General features: G+C 49.6%; 1 protein-coding gene across 2 annotated transcripts in view; it reads right to left on the bottom strand.

Annotated features, from left to right (window-relative positions):
* The window catches only part of CRTC3 (CREB regulated transcription coactivator 3), a 97,720-nt gene that overhangs the window by 17,428 nt on the left and 62,389 nt on the right, over positions 1-17,903 (bottom strand). For both annotated transcript variants that reach the window (XM_045067314.1, XM_045067313.1), the window contains exons 4-8: positions 13,589-13,650; positions 12,127-12,189; positions 9,886-9,986; positions 3,057-3,092; positions 1,213-1,298 (exon numbers count right to left, since the gene is read on the bottom strand). In XM_045067314.1, the coding sequence (XP_044923249.1) occupies positions 1,213-1,298; positions 3,057-3,092; positions 9,886-9,986; positions 12,127-12,189; positions 13,589-13,650 (348 nt within the window). The remainder of the gene's footprint in view (positions 1-1,212; positions 1,299-3,056; positions 3,093-9,885; positions 9,987-12,126; positions 12,190-13,588; positions 13,651-17,903) is intronic.

Genomic DNA, 17,903 nt, shown 5'->3' with positions numbered 1-17,903 from the left:
GTTTTTAACTCTGTTCATTCATAAATATTCAGCTAGAGGGCCTGGTGATAAGGGCTCGATAAAAAGACCGTGGGGAAAAATGAATGTACCACTGACTCAACTCTTCTACCAGAAATCGCTTACGGAGTGCTGCAAATCCCTAAGAAGTAGGGTGAGCTCCTCCTTCCAGAGACAGCAGTCCCTGGCACCTGGGGAAGAGTGGGTGCTACCACCCTTCCCGCTGGAGAAGGTGGTGCTGTCCTCCAAAACCACCCAAGCCTCCCACGGTCACAAGGACAGTATGGCCCCTCCTCCTGTTATAGTATGTTCATTTTTTATTTCAGTTTATTTAAGTCCCCTGTACACCCAACGTGGGGCTCGAGCTCCTGACCCTGAGATCAAAAGTCTCGCGTGCTTCTGAGTGAGCCAGCCAGGTGCCCCGAAGTACATGCATTTAAAATGTTATCTCCCCTCTCATCCCCAAAAGATGAAACATCATGTATATCTTGCTTTTATTAAAAAATGTCTTTTCAAGCCCACCCTTAATGCTAATGGTGACTCTGGTAGATCTGGCAGAAGAAACTGGGAATCTGACCATAAGGCAGTACAAGCATCACTAATACCCTTTCTTTCAAAGGAAACACAGCTTCCCTACGGGAAGAGAGGCCACGTCAAGTTCCATGGGGCCTCGCTCCTTCCACAGCTGGCAAGGTTCACAAGAGCCGTGGTGGCAGGCAGCTGGCAAAGCTGTACACGCAAATACTCAGAGGCTCCCAGAAGTCACAAAACAGAAGTCAACTTACTGACTCCAAGGACTCAGGTCAAACACCCTTCATTAAAGAGACAGGTATCTGGTGAACCAGCCACGCACAGAAGCTGGTGATGGGGAGAAGGTTTGGCTCTAAAACAGAAAAATCTGCTTATGACTAGTCACCGGGCTTCGGAGCTTCTAGAAACACAAATGAGGAGTGAAGGATGGATAGGACTTTCTGAATGAGTAAATGCGCATGAAAACTGTGTGAATTGCGTGAACAGCATCAAGAGATCCCTGTCCTAATTCATCGACACAGTTGTGGTCAGTTTCATTTAAACAATCATTCCCTAATACACTCTTCCATTTCTGTCCCCTGACATCTTTGCTTCCTTTTTTCTCAGCTCTTATCTCCCCCACTGCTGGATTTTAGTGACCTCGTAAGTATATTCAGTGATAACAAACACAGACGACTCCCCTACCTCCTTGGTCTCCCACAGTTGCTTCGGCAGTGGCTTGGGAACGTTTAACAGATTCTCTTCTTTCAGTGGGCCCGGAAAAGACAGCACTGAAGGGGGAAAAAGACATATTCACTCCATTTAGAAGGCAGCCATCCTACCCTCAGCCAAATCATCTTCGCAAAAAATGACTGATATGGCACTGTGTATTGACTGGGGAAGAGCTGGTGTGGGCCTCTGCAGCCGGGCACTGAGCAAAGGACTTTGGAGACACAGGAAAAGGGCATTACGGAGATGGAGAGATAAGAAAAAAAAGCCTAGGGTGTCTGGGTGGCTCAGCTGGTTAAGCAACTGTCTTCGGCTCAGGTCATGATCCCGGAGTCCTGGGATCGAGTCTCGTGTCGGGCTCCCAGCTCCACAGAGAGTCTGCTTCTCCCTCTGAACTTCTCCCCTCTCATGTTCTCGCTCTCAAATAAATAAATAAATAAATAAATAAAATCTTTTTAGAAAAAAAGAAAAAGGAAAAGAAAAAATGGCCTAGAAATGAGGACAGACTAGAGGGTGGATCACTATGGAGTCGAGCTGCTCTTCTCAGTGGAGCATGGCCTAAGTAAAGGAGTGGCAGGAGATCCAGTTTAGAAGGTCAAGGCCAGATCGACGGGCCCCCAACCTTGGCCAGGAGATGGATGGTGGAAGCCGATGCAATGGGGATCACACAGTGGCCCAGGAGGGATGAATGAGGATAAACAAGACAAGAGAAACACCATAGGGAAGACAAGGCGGCCATGGGGCTGCCTGGTGACGGGCTGGGAGAGGGAAGGGAACTGAAAACCCAGAGGGCTTGAGGCAGAGCTGTGGGATGGCCAGCTCTGTGCTGAGGGACCATCCCACGGTTTTCTGCGTTATCGCTCTCAGTCTGGCCAGGTGAAACGCGGATCATGTCATCTGATGTCAGGAAGGGGATACATCACGAGAGACACCAGTGACTGTGAAACTAGGAATGCTGTTAGGTCTCAGTGACGGTCATGGCTGCCTCGTCTCAGCCCCACACAGGACAGTCTCCGAACCCAAGAATAACAGAACCCGGAAAGAAGTCACTTGAAACAGAGACCAAAGTTGCAGAGGAGAGTCTGAGATGCAGTGCTCTTTTCTCGGCGCCAGGAAGACGGCGGTCAGGTCTGCTCAGCTCCTCGGGCCTGCCCCAGCGCTCCCAGAGGTCTCTCTTAATTCTGGTACTCCAGCCACTCTCTCTTGAAGAGCTTATTTGGCCAAGTTAAAGCTCAGGTTATAGAGATTCAGAGAAAGAAAACAGTGCCCGGTGGTTCCGAATGAATAGAAGAACCGTGTCACTCTTTCCTTTGTTAGTGGCTTCGGGGGTCATCTCGGTACATCTCCGACAGCAGCTGGCTTCACGAAGCTCAGTATCTCCTGCCAGATCTGCAATTTCGTTTTGCAACCAATTTGCCTTTTTCTGGCATTGTTTACTTACGTGTGTCAATTACTGACTTGCAAAACTTTCTAAGTAGGAACAGACAGCTAAGAAGGAAGGGGCCTTGGGATAATTAATGGTCCGAGTGACTGACTCATTCCTACTTTCATGTGGATACGGATACAGTTTTGCTTCCCTGCACAACCTTGTGACCATGGGACTGTGAGGACTCAGATGACAGGGAGCCTTTGTGATCTAAGTACATGGTTCCTTCCCGTGCCCTTGATCATGGCTAGCCTGGATTTTATACGGCCTCTCAGAAAGTGAACCGAGCAGCTGCCATGGGCACTTGGTAAAGTCCTGAGAGCAGGAGTCTTGGGAGCGTGAAGGGAGCCTAGAGATGCTGTGCTCAGTGCCGGCAGGTGAAAGCAGGTCATACCTTCCCCATGTATGTCGTTCTCACCATCACAGAAACCTGGTGGGAAAGGGAAAAAAAACACACTTTTATGTGGTGCTTTCAATTTTATTTATCTAAGAATTAGTGACTCTTTCTGATTTGAAATAGAATCGTGAAAATTCCAGGGTGATTTTGGTATGCTGATGTTCATCCAAGGTGCACTAGTGTTACTAAAATTAGAATAGGTATGGCCCATTTGAGTCAATAATTGGCTCCTTTCTACTCTTCCTTTAAAATGATCTCAGTCTTAATTTATTTTAAAAAACAGCCTCTGTCTTGAAAGAACAACGTACAAAGTCTGAGAACCTCTATTCAAATCACAAAATAAAGAAGTTCAGATCAAAACTCTTGCAAGTTGCAGGGGTGGGGGAAGGGCTGGTAACTCCAAAAATCTACGTGACTGGCTCACACGAACCATGCGTGTTTAGAGGGACAGACTGCAAGTCCCATGTTGAATGTTGTTATATGTATTGCTTGAAAAGAGTCAAGTTATTTTTTTAAAAATTATCTAGTCTCTGTCAATTTAAATAGAATATATGATAGCTATTCACAAAGTTTTAAACATTTGACTTGGAATAAATTCTGGCTGGATCAAATATTTTTTTTTAAGATTTTATTTATTTATGAATCAAATATTTTTAATCCATAAAATATACTGCAGATGACCAACCATAGTATTTTCCATTGTTCTAAGCTAAAACCCATGAATTAGGTGACCATCCTCCTTGGAGCAAATACACTAAAAGAGTTTTCTTTCTTTCTTTCTTTTTTTTTTTTTTTTTTTTTAAGATTTTATTTATTTATTTGACAGAGAGAAATCACAAGTAGATGGAGAGGCAGGCAGAGAGAGAGAGAGGGAAGCAGGCCCCTGCTGAGCAGAGAGCCCGATGTGGGACTCGATCCCAGGACCCTGAGATCACGACCCGAGCCGAAGGCAGCGGCTTTAACCCACTGAGCCACCCAGGCGCCCGTCTTTCTTTCTTTTTTTAAGATTTTATTTATTTACTTGAGAGAGAGAATGACAGAGAGAGCATGAGAGGGGGAAGGTCAGAGGGAGAAGCAGAATCCCTGCTGAGCAGGGAGTCCCGATGCGGGACTCGATCCTGGGACTCCAGGATCATGACCTGAACAAAAGGCAGTCGCCCAACCAACTGAGCCACCCAGGCACCCCTAAATGAGTTTTCAATAAAAAATCAGGACAAAGTTTTAAGTTCTGAGCCTTTAAATATACTTAAATGCTTTCTTAAAGTTTTGATAAGTTTCTGGAGAACCTGATAAGCCTCTACAGCTTCAACACCAGCTGTAATGATCATTCTTTCAACATGGATTCGTCAAGTTCCTGCAAGGAGGGTGTGCTAGGCCAGGGGGGAGAGGACCAGTGAGAAGCTGGAACGCTGAAGCAAATTCTCGAAAACAGGTAGAAGACCGACCATTTCGGTAGAGTCTGAGGTGGGGGCAACACTGAGAATCCCCAGGAGCACTAACAGGTTGATAAACCCAGCACGCTCATGAAGACAGAACTTCTCTCAGCCCAAGGAAGCAGAAATCAACTTAGTAATTTAAGACTTTATTTTAGGGGCGCCTGGGTGGCTCAGTGGGTTAAGCCACTGCCTTCGGCTCAGGTCATGATCTCAGGGTCCTGGGATCGAGTCCCGCATCGGGCTCTCTGCTCAGCAGGGAGCCTGCTTCCCTATCTCTCTCTCTCTGCCTGCCTCGCCATCTACTTGTGATTTCTCTCTGTCAAATTAATAAATAAAAAATCTTTAAAAAAAAAGACTTTATTTTAGTGCACAGAAAGACTTGGGTAAAAGCCTGTTAGGATGTAGCTTTGTGGGCCCAAGCATCAAAGACTGATTCGGAGGGAGTGAGAATGGGCCCAGGAATCTGTTTTTAACTATCACCTCTGAGGACTGTCCGCAGACCATCCTTGGCCCACTTTCTGAGGGACCTGGACGAGGCTAGACCTGAATTCTGATTTGACATCTCCAAAGAAGGCAAGGTGAGGGCTGCCCGGCTGGCTCAGTAGACCAGGCAACTTCTGATCTTGGGGTTGTGAGTTTGAGCGCCACAGTGGATTTAGAGATTACTTTAAAATCTTAAGGGCGGGGTGGGGGGGCTGGGTGGCTCAGTGGGTTAAGCCTCTGCCTTCTGCTCAGGTCATGGTCTCAGGGTCCTGGGATCAAGCCCCGAATCGGGCTCTCTGCTCAGCAGGGAACCTGCTTCCTCCTCTCTCTCTGCCTGCCTCTCTGCCTGCTTGCGATTTCTGTCTGTCAAGTAAATAAACAAAATCTTTACAAAATAATAATAATAAAATAAAATAAAATAAAATCTTAAGGGCGGGGTGCCTGGGTGGCTCCGTAGGTTAAGCATTGCACTCTTGATCTCGGGGTCATGAGTTCAAGCCCCATGTTGGGCTCCAGACCCAGCGTGGAGCCCACTTAATAAAAATAAATAAAATAAAACCTTAAAACAGACAAAAAACAAAGCAAGGTGAGCAGAGCATCAGAAAATGAGGTGCAGAGAGAGGGAAGGTGAAGCTCTACAACGGCAACTGTCAGCAGGATGGAAAAGAAACTTCTCATGCATCTTTTGGCTTCCTTGGGGCCCTCATCTTGGGAAGGGGCTGGGAACGTGACCATTCTGACCACGACACCAGGATTATCCCATTGCAAACAACAGACTGGTTTCACTCAGCAACCTGGCATGGTATGAGCCTACATCGCTTCATCAAGACCCCAAGCCCCCCTCGCTCCCTTAGTATAGCTGCCCTGGCCCTGGAACACGAGGACCCGGTGGAGGGCTACCTGAGGAAACTGGGTGGCTCTCCTGTTCGTGCCACCCCTCTCCCTCAGATGGGCACAGAAGGAGGGCTTCATGGAGGAGGTGGCACTGCAGTTAGGCCCTGAAGGATAATGACGAGGATGACCATAATGAGAGCCAGCATTACGGCTCGCATACCACGGCCCAGGCTTCACAGCACTGCAAGGCAGTCCGTATTGTCCTCACAGCAGCCCTGAGGCAGGCACCGTGTGCTGCACCGCTAAGTTCTGGGACTAGAACTGGCCTGTGTGCCTCCAGGAAGTCCAGCTGCTGTAATGGGAGGGATGTGGACACTGGGGAGTGAGGTTGAAGGGGACACCCCCGTGCAGAGACGGGAGGAGGAGGACAGGAAAGGGGACATGAGGCCGAATGTGTCTGGCAGGGGCAAGAATAGCGTTGGGCTGGAGCGGGAGACGGGGGGCGAGGGACACGGCAGATGAGGCTGGACTGGAGCAGTCTGCCGGTGGCTCAGCGGGAGACACGGAAGGGGTGTGACAGGATGACAGCAGAGCTCTGGAGAGAGTGTTCCAGCAGCGCGTGTGAGATGGACGGAGAGGAGAAGGCCCAAAGGCAGGGAGACGGTGTGGGAAACTGGGAGGCCAGTCCGGGCAAGAAGGAAGGGGGGCCAGGCACTGAGGGCAGGAGAGAGGCTGCTCTGAGGCTCGCTGCGGGCAGGAGGGCTGGGACTTGGCTGCTGACTGCTGTGAGGGCTGTGGGAGGGAGGGTGAGGCCCCCAGGTTCAGCGTCCAGGTAAGCGGAACAATGGTGACGATCAGGACTGGTTTGTCAGAGCCAAGCTAACGCAGAGCCGACATACCCGCACCCGGATCTGTATTACTGGATGACAAAATACCGTAGGATACAACTAGAAATAAAGCACTGAGCCTAAAAAGGGAGCACTGAGACTGGACATCTGGAATCAGAGGAAACTCACTCACATCCGTCCCACAGGGCTAAGGGACGGCCGCGGCCAAGGCTGCATCTGTGTTCTGGGCACCCAGGAGGCCTCAGAGCCGCTGGGCCCTGACCTCCTGAGTGCAACACAGACCACGTGCCCTCTGCCTGCTCCATGCCGGATGGATAAAAGTCCTCCAGCAGCAGGATTTGCAGAGCTGGGTCCCTTCGCAACAAGCCTCTGGGGCATCAGCCTCCCCATTCGGGCACTCCTGCCATCTGGGTGATGCTTTCGCCCCTCTTTCGATCTGAGATGTTTGTGCCCTCCCCCTCCCCGCCCGCTCCTCCGTGCAATCAGGGGTCATTAACAGGCTCACTTCCTTATGGGTTGTTTGCATTTTAGACCTTCTTCGTAACTGTGCAGGTCACAGTGTTTGCCTGAGGACAGAGGATCGTTAAAACAGAGGTCCAAGACTCGCCTTCTTCCCGGAGGAGGGGTTCGGGGCTACGGCTCCCAAACCAGTACAGCTCAGCATCTATCTACAAGCTGTGGGTGCAGAAAAGATCATTCTCCCACACTCTTCGGTCCTGAGCTCCAGAGTGCTCCCGGGAAGGACAGGGACCACTCCAGCCCCCATGTCCATGACCACGTGGGAGTGGGGGGCAGTTAGGGGACAGTCCTGGGCTACAGGACAGAGCCAGGGTCCCAGCGAGCCCTTACGCTTGCCCGGCAGTGTGCATGTGAAATGGCGAAGCACCCCGGCCGCCAGGGAACTCTGGTCAAGGCTTCTCTTCGTAGATTCTGAATAATGAAAAGAGAAGAAACTAAAAATCTTGTCTGGTGTAGAAGCTTATTCCTGTTATTTACATCACCTACTTACCACTGACGCCTAATTGTCACACAACTCAATAACCACTGTGAAAATTTAAGCATGAACAGACCAATGGCTTCATTCTCTGGGGATACACAGTCCTGCTCACAGACGTACCAGTTTATTGCTCATGTGGCTAAGTTAGGAGCAGGCACTCCCTCATCACCAGCTTGCAGACAGACAGACAGACAGTGGGGACATGGTGGCTGCATCACTGAGCTCAGGAAGGATTCCCAGGGAAAGAGCGGTTACTGCTACTTCTGCTACGGAGCCTGAATCCTGGGCTTCAACTGCATTTTCCCATCACTTTTTAAATCCTTACTTTATTTGGTTGGTTCTATAATAAATACCTTTTTGCCAAGCTAGCTGGTATTTTTAAAATCCAAAGGGAAAGAAAATGAAAAACTTTTAATGAATTACAGGGGGAAAATACACAGAACTCTTTAAAATAGCTCCCACCGACAAATATAATTCTCCAGAAATAATCCCCACCCTTGGAGACTTGAATAATATTTTAAACACACTGGCTTTCCCATGTAAACACATCCATATTTGGCCGTGTTTCTGAGTTGTGCTGTCCTTGCACGGCAAGTGTGCACAAGCAGGCCCACAGCTCGGTCGCTGGGGCTGGAGGCTCCCCCCTGTGACCCCCCCATGCCCAACAGACGCTGCGGCCCCACAATCTCGAGTCGCTGACTTGACAAAGAGTGACCACCTCGATTCTCGAGTCGGCCCAGGAATTCTCCTCCCGATTTCTTTCTTGCTCCGTCTGCCGAGAGCAGCTCTGCCACAGTTCTGCCTGATTCCTTCTCACTCACCCCTTCTGACATCTCGCATCTCTCCCCTCACAGGCCCGACGGCTCCCTGTATGACTACTTCACCTAGTCAACCCCTTTCTGTGCTCTCTCTCTCTGCGTGCAGGCCCCAAAGGCTCTTTATTTAAATGATCTACAGTTGCCTTCTGGTCTCTGGGTCTCTGGCCCTTTGTGCAGAAGCAAAAACTTTGCAGAGAGGACAGGAGACGCGAAGGTATGGCAGAGGCCGAAAGGTGGCTCTTTATCAGGGGCTCCGAGGGTCAAAACCCATCCGTCTGGTTCCCTCCCAGTCCGGGGAGACCAGGATGTCGCTGTACTTCCTGGCACCTCCACGGATCACAGCTGCTGCCTTTCTGGCCTGTGTGTATATGGTCCCATCTCTGCCTCTCCTGGAGCTAAACTCACGCGTCTCTCCATAGACCCTGCTCCTCCGAGCAGTGAGCGGCGGGCTCCTGTCCAGTTCCCACATTCCTGCCAGCCTGATGCTCCCATTCCCATGGATGGAAACACGGCCAGATGGCCCAGACCGACTCTCAAAGATCTCGTGCTTGAAGTGTAAGGGAATGTTTTGGCCAAGGCAGTCATCTACGAGTGAGACCAATGGAACAAACACAGCAAAGTCATTACTAACCCCACCTCTACTATGTGCAAGGAAGGAAGACCTTGAACAGTCTCCAAACAGAGGCTATTTGGGTTTCAAATGGTCTCAAAAATAAAGTAAACCAGGAAGCCTGGGATTCTCTTGACCAAGATTTATTTTCTCCCCTGTTTTAAGACCGACCACCTAGCCCTAAGGGTTGTGGACAAGAGTCAACCTGCATAGGAAGGAGGTAATGCAAGACCATGGTTCCTATTAGATTATCATCCCCGGAAGGAAAGGTAGGCTTGCAGTGTGTCTTAGTGAAGCAGGTTGGGTTCCTGGCAGATGAGATGTCAGCCCCTAGAGTGTTCTAGCAAGGGCTCTGTGCCTGCGAGCCACTACGTAATTTCTCCATCACTGAGGGTCACTCCTCTGTGCCATGCACCGTGCTGGAGATAAGACCATCAGGATGCTGACTTTTCAAGAAATCTACACCAAGCAGCGGGAGAGAAGGCAGAAGGCAGCCAAGTGGCACAGCTGCCAAGGTAGGCCTGAGCCTAGAGGAGCTCCAGGCTGTGACACGGACACGGGTGGTTCTGGGCTGGTAAAGGGAGGAAGGTCAAGGATGGCCCCAAGGAAATGACAACAAAGCCAAGGGTGTTGGTCAGGTAGGCTGGGGTAGATCAGAGAGGAAAAGACGGAGGCAGAAGACACATCAAGAGTGGTTGTTGTGGCCGACAGAGGTGACTGAGGGACAAATCCCAGAGCTGGAGTCACTTCAAACAGAATGAGAAAGCAGACGCTGTGAGCAGTGGGCCTGTGTGTCTTACCCATATATGGGGCAGGCCAGGTGGACTGGCCCCCTCCTCCGTAGGGGTCCTGGGGCTTGGCGCTCAGAGCACTCGTGTGAAGCGCGGAATCAGAATTGGTCCTAAGGGGAGGAAGAGAGAGTCTGACTGAAAATCCATTTTTCCTTAGTAAGAATGCAATATTCTGAAAATATTAGCAAGAAAAATCCATTAGTAAGATCCATTAGTAATAAAATCCATTTTTCCTTAGTGAGAATGCAATATTCTGAAAATTACCAAGAGGAGAGAACTCAAGCACCCATAAGATGAGGAGTCTGAACCTACCTGAAGTCCCTCACCTCAGGAACAGCCTCTGAGGGTGGCCCACACCCAACAAGACCTTAATCTGTACGTGTATAGTCTCACACTTCGAAGCTAATGGCATAATGCTCTATTTCAACAACGTAGAGCTTGGACTCCTGGCCTCCCCCAGGGGGCTCCCTGTTCTCCCTGCGACACAGAAGACAGGTGGGCCCAGTGCATTCTTTGCTCCAGATTCTCTCCATGTGAGAGTAAGTCCTCCTGTGTGAAAGGTTGCCTATAGCCGTGGCTCAGGGGGCGTGCAAGGTCAAGACGACTCTGCAAATAATACTAAATGCTCTTTGCCTTCCGCGCTCATTCTCTCATGAGCACAGCAGTTTCTAGCAGTGACCTGTGAGGTCACGAAGGACAGAACGCATAAACCGAGAACCTAGCTACCTTCGAGAGGGTCGTGAAAGGTAAAACAGCGCCCCCTTTTTGGTAAATTCTTCGTTTTAGAAAATAATAACGCGCTTCCAAAGGGAGCCATCTTTTATGTTGACGTGTCATGAATCTATTATTGCTATTCTTTAATTTTTAAATTAATAAGTATCTTTTATAAACAGATAAATATCAACAGACACAGCCATATATGCAAACACTCTTTGAGGGCCTCAGTGGTTTTCAAGACTGTAAAGGGGTCCTAAGACAAAAAGGTTGGAAACCCCGATCTACAGCAAATTCTGGAAATTGCCCCCAATGGCTCCAATTTCTACTCTTAACTCTTAACTCTAAGGGATGATTATTTACTTTTTCTCATCCATGAGTCAAACTATCTGCCATGAAAAGAACCTGTGAGAGATGTAAGATTAGCTGAAAATGCTTCCTGTGGTCTCTTCTAGGTGACAGCCTCAGGTGGCCATTAAGCCATGTGGCCTGACTGTGCACCGTGGTGGTGCCATGTTCAGACAAGGGTATGGGGTGGGAGTGGGAGCGGGGAGGGCAGGTCGGAAGCTGCATGAGGCAGCAGAAAGAGCATGGACCCTGGGATCTGAGACCCCTGGCTTTGGATTCCAGCTCCTTCACAGATACAAAGAGGCACAAGAGAATATCAATCAAACGCAGAGAGACAACTGGGAAAATCCGTATATAGCCTGAGTTTGGCTAACATGAAGGAATCGCTACTAATTTTGTTACGTGTAAAAATGGCATTGTGGTTGTGTTTTCTTTAAAAGAAGTTCTCATCAATCTTTCCTGTTAGAGACATTTACAGAGGCAGTAGTCGATCTGGTGGGGGTGGGGTGGAAATGGGACGGGGATGGGGTATATGGCAGGACATGGATGAGGACGAAAGCTGAAGGGTGGGCACAGGGACTTGGGGTCATGCTTCTCTCTTCTGTGTATGTTTTATATTTTACACTATAAATGGTTTAAAAAAAAAAGTCTCAGTTCCATCACATGCTAGCTACATTGCCTTGGACAAGTCCTCTAGTCTCTTAAAACAGAACATAATATTTGTTCTTGGGGGCAGCTGTCAGGACCGAAAACACCGACCTCCACAAAACAGTCAACCCTGGCATTGGGCCGAGCGCGATCACGACAGGAGGGAACGCTGGCTGGATGCTAATGCTACCCCTGTTTCTCACAGATCTTATTTGATTCTCACACCACCCTCTTGAGAGAGGTATGATGATCTGCCTTTTCCAGATGGGTAAACTGGGGCGCAGAGAAGTTATACAACTTACTCAAAGTCACATAGTAAGACCCAACCCCGTAGTCCCCCCAGGACCCCATCGATGGATTGGTACTGTTTGTGCAGACATTCAATAAATGGTGGGAGATTTAGGCTTTTTAAAAATACTTCCTATAAACACATGTGACAGGCATATCCTCTAGTAACTGGAGAATACATAAAGAACATCAGGAAAATCAAATCAATTGGTCTTCTTTAAATTTCTTTCTATGAGTGACCAACCCGGGTACCTGTTAAGAGCAGATGTCAGCCTGAATCCGGGGTGCTTCTCTTCTTTCCAAGGATGCTGCTGCCTTTAAAAACCAGAATGACAGAGAAAGTAAAGACGTTCAATTCATAGGAGCAAAGGCAAGCCTCGGGCCCAAGTTTGGGAACTGGCTCTTCTACTCACCCAGGGAAAGTCACCCGCATGCTCCATGCCTCGTTCACTTTGCTCAACATTGTTAAAATGAGGTCTGACTGAGAGATCTCTCCGATTCCTATGATCCTGATTTCCATGATTAAAAACCCCCCAAAATCCGTAAAAACAGGATTAGCTAGTGGGGCATATACTGAGGTTTGGTTTGGTTTTGTCTTAAAAAGGGCCAACAAGCACCTTAAATAGTTCAAAATCCATGACCGTCTCCTCTCTAGGGGATATGAGGTCTCCGTCCAGATGTGGAAAAAGTCACCGTTCAGCACACCCCAAGGGTGCGTGGGGGGGGGCACCCTGACAACCCTACAGGTGGAAACCATCTTCCCTTGGAGATACTGTGAATAGGAACACAACTGGCACGGGTGTCGCACTCATGGAAACACTTCTCGCACTTCTCGCACTGCTCTGGGCAGCTGTGGACATTTCTTCCTTGGACGCTAACTTTCAAAATATTCGTCTGGAGATCTCTTTCTCTGACTGAAAATACAATACTGTATTTTCCCACGACCCTGGGGCCCGGGATTCTTGAGGGCAGCTGAAAACCGCCTGGAGGCAGGAGCCCCCGTCACCCATACGGACGTCGCAGTTCCTGACTGTCACCCATACGGATGTCGCAGTTCCTGACTGTGTTAATCACCGTAAGTGCTCAGTCAGGATTTCCCCAGAGAACAGACAGAGAGTCAGCCTCAATGCCAAGAGCGCTCTGAATGTCTCTTTTTTGATGTGTACACTTCAGTGTCTCCTGATTCTGACTTGGTGAACTGGGAACGTGCCACACAAGCAATGGGTACACCAGTCTTTGCAGCTGGTTTTAGATTCCATCACTCTCTAGACCCCAAAATACTCAATTTTGGGGGGCACATATCCTCTGTATACAAAAATACTCAGAGACTCTAAATCAAACCCACTAAGCAAATTACATTTTGAGAAGCTTATTAAATCTTTCACTCCTTCCAACAGCTTACTAAGATACCCTGAGCAAAGGTGGTTATTTTCCCATGTCTCAAATACAAGGAAACCGCATCAGGGTATTCTCTTGGTAGGTGTAGCCCGAGTATGTTTCCATTTGATTTTAAATATGAAGATCTAGATTTTTTTTTAATGATTTTTCATCTTAGACTTCCAGATTAATCTAGGATCCTACCTGAAAAACCTACGTTTTCTAAGAGAAAACAAGATTTATGTCAGAAATTTCTAAAACAATATTCAAAGGATAAAATAAAGTGAAAACATTGACAAACAACACGTGCCCACTTTTTAAAACACAGCTCGCTTACCTTGGCCAGCTCTCATCCAAGGGCTGTGAGGAGTAATTGGCTCCGAAAGTACTACCATCAAAGTGAAATTATTTAATAAAGGAAAAATAAAATTAATGGGAAGTTGAAACCGAATGAAGGCGGCAGAATTATGGAGAGTTAAACACCTGAGTTTCTGGTTCTTACCCCTCTACACCAACAGCTTTTCCTCCACGCTCCCTCTGAAAAGCCTATTGGAAAATTGGCCCTGGAAGGACTATTGCTCTCACCACTGCCCTCTTCGTGTGATTCTTGTGGGGTCTCTTGTTTTTTGTTTTTGTTTTTTTGCCTGCGTAGCATCTTTCGATTTTGAGAACTGCCCTGCCCTTCACCCCCAACCTGGTAAGGCCGCCCTTCTGCGCAGGCCCCTCTGTCCCATGGGATAGATCAGGCTCAGTATTTCCGGTCAAGGTACCTTATAGCCTCGGAAACAGTGACTGGCTAAGGGACGGGCTCATGACACAAGCCCGAAGAGTGTGTTGGAGGAGAAAAGGGAGTGCCGTCAGCTGGTGAGCCTGAGAGTACTGTAAAGGTCTACGAGAAGAGAAAGCCTGCCCACACGGAAAGTCAGCACAGACGTGGCACCTCGCAGACAGCCTCGATGCTATCAGATGTACCCCCGGATCGAGCCCTTGGGCTTCCAGTGACATAAGCCAGTGAGTGTCCTTTTCCCAAGCTGAGGATTCCCATTACTTACAGCCAAAAGAGAGCTGCGTTAGATTTGTGGAGAAACACTAAGCTCCTTGGGTTGTCAGGGGCTCCACTGTATAAATTCCGTGTTCTTCTGGGGGTCTAGCATGCCTTGGAACACACTCGAGAGGCACAGAGAAACAGACATGATGCTATCTGTGCGGAGGGCAGGAGAGCTGTCTGGTTAATTAAATTAATTAAATGCATAGAATAGTTTCAATCAAGGGGTGCCGCCTAGGAGGTGCAGTCGTTTAAACGAGCAACTCTTGGGTTTTGGCTCAGGTCGTAAGCTCAGGGTCGGGAGACTGAACCCCATGTCGGGTTCTGCACTTAGTGTAGAGTCTGCTTGGGTTTCCCTCTCCCTCTGCCTCTCTCCTGTTCTTTCTCTCTCTCCAAAAAAATCAATAAATCTTAAAACAAACCTTTTTTTTTTTTTTAAGATTTTTTATTTATTTGATAGAGAGAAAGATCACAGGTAGGCAGAGAGGCAGGCAGAGAGAGAGGGGGAAGCAGGCTCCCTGCTGAGCAGAGAGCCCGATGCGGGGCTTGATCCCAGGACCCTGAGATCATGACCTGAGCTGAAAGCAGAGGCTTAACCCACTGAGCCACCCAGGTGCCCCCAAACCTTTTTTAATCATAATATTCTCCTGCTAAAAAATCTTTAATGATCCTCTGTCACGTACTTGGGCTCAGGACGGAGGGGCGGGGCCTATCCTGCAGGCCTGGGCTGGGCGTCCCAGAATGCGGCACTCAGAGCTTCCCAGCGATCTGGTGTGAGCGGCCTCCTTTGTGAGGGGAGGCGTCATGATCCCAGTTTCACCCTCCGTGGATCCATTTTGCCCTATCCAGCTAGCTTATGCCTTCAGCTGACTCCAAGTCAATATAGCAGAAGAGATGATTTTCAGAAGAGAACCATTTCTTCAGCATTAACTGCCAGGCTTCAGGGTGGCGAAGTGCTGACTAGAGTGGCCACAGGAGACAGGAGAGGTGCAGACAGTCAGGACAAGCACCCCCTCCCCCGCAATGGAACACTCCAGCACCTTCACCAGCAGAAGGGACGGAGGGGGTGTGGACGCCCCCGTCCCATGGTTATCTAGCTTTCCCTTTCCTGCAGTTGGATGAATCTCCAACCAGAAAAGCGTCATTTCACGAAGCCAAAGCTTACCGCTTCCCTCAGTACACGGCCGTCCTCAGTCCCCGTCACTCGTCCCGCTCACACCAACAGCGAGCAAGGACACAACGGGAACATCATGATCAAACACCAACTACTTCAATGTGGGGGTTCCAGGTAGCATTTCGGACTTTCTGATACATAGTAACGACATGAACATGCAGCGATCTCCTGACAGGTCTTTCTCATGGGGACTGGCTCTGTTGCCCAGGCCGGAGCGCAGCGGCTACCGACAGGCTCGATGGCCCTGCTGACCTGCTCCGCTCCGCCCGGGTCAGGTTCTCCCCTCCTTAGGTAGCCAGGTGGTCCCCCACTCCTGCAGGGCATTGGGTCAGTGAGGAACTTAGCCTGCACACCTGACGGGCATGACTTACTCCAGCCCAGAACTCCTGAGCTCAAGCCCTCCCCTCAGCCTTCCGAGAGGCTGGGGCCTAGGCCATGCCACCATGCTCGGCTGGGATTTTTTTTTTTTTTTAAGATTTTATTTATTTATTTGACAGAGAGAGATCACAAGCAGGCAGAGAGGCAGGCAGAGAGAGAGGGAAAAGGAGGCTTCCCACCCAGCAGACAGACCGACATGGAGCTCGATCCCAGGACCCGGAGATCATGACCCGAGCCAAAAGCAGAGCCCTAACCCACTGAGCCACCCAGGCACCCCCCCCAGCTGGGATTTTTAATACGACTGAGATGAAGCATCAAACATGAAACGTTGTGACCTCTGAGCATTCTTAATTCTCACTATCATATCTCACTTACTGCATATTAAAAAAAACCCAAGAACTGTTGGCATCAAGACAACCACTAGTGTTACTGGCTTACAGTTAAAGTCAACCAAACGGTGGGGCTCCTGGGGGGGCTCAGTCGGTGAAGCGTCTGCCTTCAGCTCAAGTGAGGATCCCAGGGTCCTGAGATGGAGCCCCACATCCGGCTCCCTGCTCAGCGAGGAGTCTGCTTCTCCCTCTCTCTGCTGCTCCCCCTACTTGTGCTCTATCAACAAAAATAAATAAAATCTTAAAAAAAAAAAAAAAAAGGCCAACCTAAGGACAACCTAGAAAAGATTACAGAAAAGTTCATTTGGGTGGCTCTGACAATTCCACTAGACCAAGAGGTCCTACGGAATAACCTAAGATGGGGGGAAAAGAGCCTATTTGTAAACCCGAATTTATCACTAATTCAACAAGCATTTTTGGAATGCCTACCAGCTGCCAGCAACCAAACAGAAAAGAAACTGGCAACAGGGTTTTCAAAGAGCCAGCCCAGTTTCTTGGCCATCCACGCGTCCTGCGCACATCAGTTAGTGAGGTTGAAGATGGTCCCACCTGCACCTCTGTATCTGCCCCCCTCCCCACCCCGCCCCAGGGCCCTCCTCCCCAGCTCCTTGGCTGCCTCCTCGCCTCCCTCCAGTCCTAACGCTCCCTGAGTTCTGCGGCCCACAGCCTCTCAGCCCACACTGCTGGCAAAGGGAGCTGCTGGGGAGAAGGGCTGCAGAACTGCCAGGTGTCCCGCTATGGGGAGCAGCCCCAGGGGCCTGGACACACTTGGGGAGGTGTGAGCTGGGCCCACCCCGGCCTCTGGCTGCAGGCTGGGGAGCCCAGGAAGTCACAAACCCAGACCCCCGGCTGCCAACAGTGTACAGAGTCCGAGTTTCCTGCTGCCCCTTCAGCTTCGTCACCAAACATACTCCAGACTCCCCCTGAAAACCTCCTCCTCCTCCTCCCCACTGGCACCTCTGCCCCTTTTGTAGTCCGTCCACCAGTACTTCACCGACCAAGGTGTTCCCCAAGTGCCTAGAGCTCGGAGAGGAAACTCCTCCTCATGTTCCTGCCTCAACCCACCAACAAAGGGGCGCCCTTACTCCTTCTCCGCATGGGCAGCGGCAGAGGGAAGCTTCTTACTCACTCTTCCCCAGAGGAAGGGGAGTAGCTCTTCTGCTGATAAGACAGGACATCTGTTGGCCCACGTACCCATGGGTGGGGTCACTGAGCCACAGAAGCCCAGAGAGTTCCACCCTCTCTTCTGGGCTGCCTGCCTCGTGGCTGGAGAGCACAGCCAGGCTTCTCCTTTTGGCTTCCTGTTCCCCTGTGGTGAGGGCACCTGGGGCAGGGCTCAGGAGCAGCTTGCTCCAGGCAGCCTGGATGCTGGCCACGTTCTCTCCCAGTCTCGGGGACTCTGGGTCCTCCCAGGGCCAGCATTTGCGGGGCAGGCCTGGGACCTCCCGGGGTGACGGATCTCCGAGTCAGCTTAATAGAACCCGCCACCGAGACGAATTCCAGGGTCAGATTTAAGACCTAAAGCTGGTCACAGTTTGGTTCCTTCCTAATTGCTCAACCATGTCTTCACCATCGTGCTACTTCCTCTTGCCCTTTCTGCCTCCCGACTACATCCTACTAGAATACATCTTACATGTATTAAATTAAAAATTAATTAAATTAAAAG

The sequence above is a fragment of the Mustela putorius genome, unplaced genomic scaffold (assembly GCF_011764305.1).
Source record: "Mustela putorius furo isolate JIRA1106 unplaced genomic scaffold, ASM1176430v1.1 tig00003875_pilon_pilon_pilon, whole genome shotgun sequence".
Taxonomy (NCBI): Eukaryota; Metazoa; Chordata; class Mammalia; order Carnivora; family Mustelidae; genus Mustela; species Mustela putorius.
The sequence above is the reverse complement of the archived record's forward strand: the minus strand, read 5'-3'. Positions and strand labels throughout refer to the sequence as shown.